The following is an 8,093-nucleotide window of genomic DNA, read 5'->3' on the forward strand; positions in this document are numbered from 1 at the left end:
AACATCAACTTCCACACCTGTACATTGTCATAGGGCTTTGATACCATCTGTAAGATCTGACCAAAAGACATGCTGGTTAGTTTTTAGCCTGACAGCTCCCAAGTTTTGTACAAGCAATTGACACCTGATCTCTGCACAGAAAGTCTGATGTATTACATTAATGTTATGGCACAACAGAAAAATGGACCAGGCTCTGTCATTTAAAAATACTRTATTTTATTTAGATTTATTTACTTAGGAAAACCAAGGGTAAATGAGCTGAGAGTCACCATTAATGAACGCACACAAAGAGTATGAAACATAAGAATGTCACACTTATATTACACAAAAACCCATGAAGTGAAAGATTGGGCACTAGGAAAACCCCTGAAGCAAAATCTTTTGTACAAACAGCTCTTGCATAGAAGCAGGATGCAGCTGACATGTAGATTAATAGAACTCCTTTTCCAAAGCATCACCAATCTAAGAAATATGGGGTATTTATTGATTGTACTGAGAAGTCACTGCGAGCAAACTTGCTTTCACAATATTATTTTTAAACCACATCTTTGATAGTATCTTGTAACCAATTAAATCGTTTTTCAGTATGTAGTGGTAACTAATCAGAGGATAAGTCCTGCTGTATGCCTAATTCTCTGTACAGCAAAGGACCTGCAGGTTGCTCATTTGAATCCATAGTATCATGCTGATATGGCTCAGCTGGCTGAGCTAAACTCCATGGGAGCTATTTTGGTGGTCTCTCCAGTACTGCACAATACAAGAAATGTGGCCTAAAATAACATCTATCTACAACACACTAGTAGATCATTTCAGATTCAGTACTATGTACAATTTATTCTTACTTAGTATACTAGGGAGATGTGGTATTTCTTCTGAAGTGTGTTACTCAACTGAGGATTATTGAATCTTTCTGCCCACTGGGTTGCAAAGAGATGCTGAACTTCAGCTATGCCGTCAGGTTAGGAAACTTCAACAACCTGCCTCAGTTCTTCAAACAGGGGAGTGAGCTCCTTCTCTAAACTTACAATCAACCCTGAAAAAAGAAGACACAGAACATCCTGTCAGATGACCCACTGGAAAAGCTTCCCTCCAAAACCCACAGCTCCCTCCCCTTCAAAGCCACAGGAAGTGTCTCATGACATGACATACAGAACACTTCATTCCATCTTACTGCTCCCTGTGGGAGAGGCAGAGGCAACTGATCCCAACAGCACCTCGAGGGTCCAGGGCCTGCTCCTAGGGGCGGCYCAAGGCACGGGCACCAGCAGGAGCAGACCCACTGCAACTTGTACTTCTCCCCCTTCTCCATTAGTGCCCTGCTGTTTCCCAGAGATATCCAGGGCCAAACAGCTGTGCCAGAAATAAATCCCCTTTGCCCTCCTTCTCTCCCCCCCTCATTAGCCAATACCCTTGTGAGCAAATCCAGGTGCCTCACTCAAGGGTTTGCCTGCCCAGAGAACTGAGAAGACGAAGCTGCGTGTGTTACCGCAGGACATAACCTGCCCTGCATTAGCTTTGTCACTGCTGGTGGCAGTAACTGCCACTATTGATTTAGCAGGATACAGATGTTTTCTCTGAAAACCAAGAGGGCATCTGTCCCAGAAGTCCAACCATTTGACAAGGGCAGGAAGTACAAGGCATAGAAGCCTGAAGAAGAGTAACTTAAAGATTGACAGATTTATTTTTTCTTCTTAAAAAAAAAAAAAAGATTTAGTCTATTTATGTGGCACTAATGGAAAACAACTGATTAATACTATACTATCACTGCCAGTGCAGTGAGTTCTCTCACATAAGCAAGGATGAAGTCAAACACAGGAGATACAAGCTACTTTCTAACTGGGAGTAGCATCTCCAGCAAGTCATCAAGAACCTTTAGGAATTTTTACSTACGCATTTCCTTTTGGCCCCTCACAACACTCTTTCTGACAAAATTCACAGCAGGAGCAAAGTTCATATTCCTTCATAAATTCYGGTAATTTATCTGCAATTATTCAAACATCTGGGACTTAAAAAGGCCATAATATTTAAAACACATCTGAAGACATACCRGTGTTGGCATTGCTGCTAGCAATGAAACTTACTACCAAAGGCAAGCGATTGAACTGGACCACCTGCAAGGAAAAACAACATTCAGGGAACAGCCAAGATACCTTGTATGTCAAAGCTTTACTACATAAGCTCTTTCTGAAACAAGTAGCCTCCACAATTCAAAAGGCAAGTAGGAGTGAAAACCATAGAATTGGCTTTTAAGCATATCTTCTTAAGATTCCTAGTTAAAAAYACCCCAGAGCTTCTACCACAGTACATGAAGCTGGTTCTTAGAAAGCCTGGCAYTTCCTTCCCTCTCATTTTCTGTAGCATTATCTACTTGAAATAACTCAACTGCAAAAGCTACAGAGCACTCTATGGAGACCACACTTTCCATAGACATCAAGAGAGCAGATAGGAATCACAGGAATCACAGAATGGTAATGTTGGATAGGACCTCTAGAGATCATCTAGTCYAACACTTAGCATAGCCCGTATGGGGATTGAACCTTGGCATTAGCAGCACCACACTCTAACCAACTGACCTAAGCCTGCCCCCATAGGTTTATTGTTTTAAAATGCACTCTGTGTAGGGCAGTATTCCTCCCTTCCTTAAACGGGTGGCTCACATGGTGAGCACAACAATATATTAGTAGTGTTGAGAATCAAAGCAATACGTGCCTTGTGTAAAATAATTCATTCAATCATTTATTTTGCACACAAAGCTGTATACTGCAGCCTAAACGGCTGGCCAGTTTACTGCAGCCATACTGAAAAGCTTGCAAGACCACTTGAACTTCAGAAGGAGCAGAAACTTATTGGATGACAGATTCCAGAACACAAATAAAATATCCACTTTGTAAAACTTGTGAATGGTATTTCAAAACTTTCTTTTCTTAAAGTCATACTTACAGCAAGATTAACTGTGAGAAAAGCTGGATGTGCTTATTTTAAGTTTTTTATAGGTGTCTCTGATCATAAACACACAAATATTTGTTTATAAAAAGAAAACATTAACCCATCATAATGAGTCCTGAAGGCCATTTAACAGCACCTGCAGCAAACAGCTGATTACTGTCTGTTCAGGAAAACACACCAGTTTCAATGAGCAAACCTTCCTTCTCAGGTTTGAGAAACACAAAAGCAGCTCGAAAAAGATTGCAAGACTTTAGCTTAGCCAGCATTAAGTGGTATGAGAAATAAAATGTATATGAATACTTTAATAGCAGCCTACTAGAAATCTAGCACAGCTTGAACAACCTTCCCTCCCCTTTCTCAACATAGGAATTGCTATAGTCAGTAAGAACAAGCAACACTGTTCCTCACCTGGTATGTGTTGTAGTAACAGATGATACTTTTGTTTTTCGAAAGTCCTAGTTTACTGCCCTGATCTGTTGCAAGGGCAAAGGTGGACAGAAAGCCAGGTCTAAGTGCATGTTCTGGAGCATTATCATTGGCAACTGGAATAAAATACAACCATTTTTGTTTTTACATGGTATCTATGTCTACATTACAAATCCTTACCCAGCTTAGTGCTGTCCCAAATGTAGATTTGGTGTACAAGATGCATTATTTGTTCCCCAACATTTCCGCAACAACTAACTGCTCTGGGACAATCTTCAAAAGCAGTACATGGGTTGATATTCAGTAAGTGACCTGAGATCATTTCATCAGCACCCTTCCTAGCATTCCTAAGAAACATTCTTTTCCTTTGTGGTGTGCAGCCTGTGTTAATGCTGCTTTGGTTCAGCATCCCACACTGGCAAGCATTCATTTGCATGAAGGCTGGTAAAGGTGTGCAAAATCTAGACATTTAAGTACTTTGAGACATAAACATCTGCAGGTACCTGAATCTTTGCATATTTAAACTATTCTACCTATATCTTAAACATGGACTGCAGAAATACAATACAAACGATGSTGCTGGAAAAAAGAAAGTCACAAAAAATATGTAAGAGTCATGTGCAATTTCTTCTGGAAACAGATCAGTCAAGTCGCTGTGCTAAGAAAATACTGCTAAGCTCTCTCCTAGCATCTTATAACAACCTGCAAGTGATTTTAAGACATAAATATCTTATAGCATTCCAACCATATTCACTGATGATGCAGAACAGGCCAATTCCTGCGGACTTCAATATCAGGAACATCGCATATACACAAACGGATGAAAAGACTAAATTAAAGAGGTATACAATTGACTGTTAAAGTAAAAATTTAACGCAAATCTTCAACCTCTGATATTCACAGACTCCATATGTAAACGTAGAAGAGTCTGTTCTTCAGGAAAACTCCCCAACTGCCCCGCTGTTCAATCAAGAGCTCCTTTGCAGTGCACAGTGAGAAGCTGAAGTTTACCTTTGATAACAGGCACACCATCTCTGTCTGATACTACAATAGCATGAAGACCTTCAACGCTGCAGAAAATGAAGAAAATTTGAAAATGAAGAGTAATGAGTGGCAAAGAACTTTTTTTCTGCACAAACATGCAAGAATGCAAAGAAAGTAATATGGAAAAAATTRCTGCAATAAACTCTGCCTATTGTGAAACTGCTACTTAATTAGAATAGACTTGTAAAATAGACACTACTCAAGAACCATGGTCTCTTGAAAGAAGTTAAACGAGGAACGTAAAATAAAAATACTGAAAGTAGTGCGGAACTTTTAGCTTCAGAGAGAGGAACGTTACTGCAAAAAACTTCATTATTCAAGCAAGAGACTTTAGATAGCACACAGTTACTAAGGGTAAGTTTTACTGCCTTTGCACGTACTCCCTGACTGCAKCTGTTCAATAATACTAATAATTCGCGATCACCAGAAAATGAGTTATCAGAGACTCTGAAACTGAGTCACCAAGGGCGTTTTTCCCCCACTTCTCATTGAGAAGCCATGAAGCACACTTAAACTTCCTTTCAAACGCGCAAATACAAGGCCACGCTGGTTTCATCTAAAGGTACTTCCAGCTTGTTTACACACCAAAGAGACGCGCTAACCTTCAGCTTCGCCACGTCCCCGACGAGCAAGGCAAACGCCGCGCAGACAGGCTCTGCCGCGGCTTAAAAGCGGCTTACACCGAGCCAGCCACGCTGCACGGGTGCTTCCGAAAGCCACCGCGCTGCTACCTTCGCTGCACCGCAACACAACTAAGCAAACGCGGCGCTCTGCGAAACGCCCCGGCGCGGCGCGCTTACCTCGGCAGCTTCTTGTAGAGAAACCTCTTCAGGTCCTGAAGGGAGAGGCGGGCGTCAAGGCGCTTTTCCGCGGAAACCGCCCGCGGAAGCCGCTCAAACGGAGGCGACCCTCAGCCCTCGGCGACGCCGCCGCCCCTGCCCCTTCCCCGGCCGCCCGTGCGGCGGGCCCGGCTCCCCGCGGCGCGCGACGGCGGCCGTTAACGGCTGCYCGCGCGCCCAACCGCCGCCCCAACGGCGGCGCCCCTCTCCCCGCCGCCCGCGCGCCCGGTTGCGGCCCGCACTTACGTCGGCCATGGCTCGGGGGCCTCCCGGCGCTGCTGCCACCTCCGCGGCCCTGCGCGACAATGCACAAGCGGTCACCGGCGCCGCGGCGGCCCCAGGAAGGGCGGGCGGGCGGCCCGGGGGAAGGGGCTGAGGGAATGGGTGGAGGAAGCGCAGCGCTCACCTGCCTGCGCGGCCGCCGCCGCCGCCACTTCCCCTTTAAGCCGCTATCGCGTGACGGCGCGGCCGCCACAGCCCCGGAAGCGCGTCCCCGCCGCGGCAGCGCCACATTCGTCCCGCTGACAACTACCGAGCATGCGCGACCCCGGCGCGGCTACGGCGCGCCGGCGGGGCCAAACGCGGCGCCGGCGGCAGGAGATGAAGCGCGTTTCCCGTCGGGRGAGTCCTTTGGCTGCACCCGCTTTCCCCGGTGCAAGAATACTGAATTTTCCCGGGGGTCTCCTGCGCTAAAAGGCTGAGTAGCCCCTTTCGCCGGGGTTTTTAAAGGGGCTTCAAGCTCAGGCACAGGCTCCCAAATATTGCCAGCAGCGCCAGCAACGTGCCGCACGCCGAGAATGCCACGTACTGGCGGAGAAATGCTACTGCACGTCGTGAGCTTGCTCAGGAAAACGGGCCTCGCTTCACCTCGGGAACCGCCCTGCCAGGGAAACACCCCGCTCACCAGAAAAAAAAAAAACGCACTTTCTTTTAAAGAGAATCGCCTCCAGAGCTGTCAGAGTTGGCCGGGTAGTTTTCACTGTCTGCACTGTGCGAACTTACAGCAAAAATATATAAAACAATCAGAATTGGAGGTATTAGCCGGAAAAAATCTGTACACCTATACACGTGTGTGCACCGTATTCACAGTGGCCCCAAGACCAGTGAACCTTGGAATCTGAAAGAAACTATATACCAACCAAGGAAATTATACATGCAAAGGCCTTTAAAAAACACACTTTGCATAACCCTAAATATAAGGACTTTTTAAAAAAATTCATGCTTAGAAGAAACCAGACACATTGGAATAAATTCCTATCATTAGCAGTGACAATAAAACTGAGAAGGGAGTCTGAAATCTCAAATTTTCTCTGTAAGGATTACAAAATTCAGCTAGGAAGCTACTGCAAGATTACCAGCTACTTTTCACCAGCCAGATCAGCACTTTTTTTTTTTTTTTTTTTTTTTTTTTTCCCTCTCCAGCAGCTTTTCCTCCTACGACTGCTTGGTCGATTTACCTATTTCACCATCTGGGCAGAAAAAGCATTTCTGTGGCAGCAGCAGATTTAACTAGAGGAAGGGAAGGAACCTGGTGCTTTTCTGTGAGCATAAGTGGCTGTAACCTGAATTGCGATCCCCAAAGCCCCTCGGGCTTTTCCCGTCCAATGCATGAGGCTCCAGCTGTTTAATTCAGTTTAGGACACTGATGACAACTCCAGACAAGATGCTGCACAAGTTTCAATGAAAACAGAATTAAAACATAAACAACTATTGTCTGCAATCAGCTACTTTGGGAAGTTTGGCTATTTTCATAGAAATCAGATGTTTCTTCTCTTGTGGTCAACACCAAGCAAAACCAAGAGTTCTGTTTTTCCACTAAGCACCACAGCTCATCTTCTAGGAAGACTCGTGAAAATAGAACAGTTTTGGAAAATCCCCCTCATGCATTTAAGGATCAAAAAATGAAATGTCCATTTCTGCTCAGCCTAGTTACATCTAGTTTTACTTTTCCAAAGATGCTCATGTCCTGTAAATGTACTCCTACTTTTGGATCTAGTCCCTCGAGCCATGCACCTGCAGACTAGTAATGTAACAAACTAAGGTGAGGAAACAAGGAAGATTCATCCACTAGATGCTCACTGAGTGAAAATGGTAACTGTGTATCTACGTTAAAACTCCCCTTGTATCAGAATCTAGGATCATAGCAGTAGATTTCAAACAGTGTTGGGCATCTAACAGTGCTCCTTCTCTTGAAGAGAGCTGCTGCACACTGAGCACTGATGAGATTTTGTCTGGATACCAATACTAGAGCTTCAGAATAATAAAGAAGATGCTCAGCTGAAACTTGCTCATTTCGGAACRTACAGGTCTTGTGAGGTCTACAAAAAAAACCCAGAATAACCAGWTACAAGTCAATTTTGCAAATCACAGAGGAAAAGCTCTATAAAAAAAGGCAGATCTCTATGAGAATCTATGCCTCTTCCTAAATACAGGATGTAGCAATTTGGTAMGGGACTTAAGTAACACTTAAGGAGCTCCCCATAAAATTCTCATATGTGAGCATCTGGTAGTATTTTGAAAATGTCACATGCAAAAACCTTGGTTCACTYATTTATTAAAATATTTCTTACCATACACTAAAAATGTAGCAAGAGAGTTGTTAAAATTTGGTGGCATTATCCTAAATGATTCATTCTACTTTTCTCWGTTACACTGAGTACTCACTGAGAGCTATGCAGGAGCATCTATGGGATGACTCCTGCATTTTAAAGTTAACAGGCATCTTGTCTCCAGTTCCAGTGACAGSCTATGTACACATAGAGTCGGTGCTTGCAAACTCAGCCCTGAAGGGAGAAATATATTTTGCATGAAGAACTGTAGCACCATAACTAAATATTA

General features: G+C 44.1%; 1 protein-coding gene across 1 annotated transcript; it reads right to left on the reverse strand.

Moving 5' to 3' along the window:
• Positions 1–194: 194 nt before the first annotated feature.
• On the reverse strand, positions 195–5,768 carry LAMTOR3 (late endosomal/lysosomal adaptor, MAPK and MTOR activator 3). Its single transcript, XM_085325633.1, has 7 exons — positions 5,662–5,768; positions 5,502–5,550; positions 5,217–5,251; positions 4,384–4,442; positions 3,355–3,488; positions 2,048–2,111; positions 195–1,033 (listed from the first exon to the last, which is right to left on the reverse strand). The coding sequence occupies exons 2-7, from the start codon at positions 5,508–5,510 to the stop codon at positions 960–962; spliced, it is 375 nt and encodes a 124-aa protein (XP_085181759.1). The 5' UTR covers positions 5,511–5,550; positions 5,662–5,768; the 3' UTR covers positions 195–959.
• Positions 5,769–8,093: the final 2,325 nt, after the last annotated feature.

The sequence above is a fragment of the Rhea americana genome, unplaced genomic scaffold (genome assembly GCF_003343005.1).
Source record: "Rhea americana isolate MKP2758 unplaced genomic scaffold, rheAme1 scaffold_99, whole genome shotgun sequence".
Lineage (NCBI taxonomy): Eukaryota > Metazoa > Chordata > Aves > Rheiformes > Rheidae > Rhea > Rhea americana.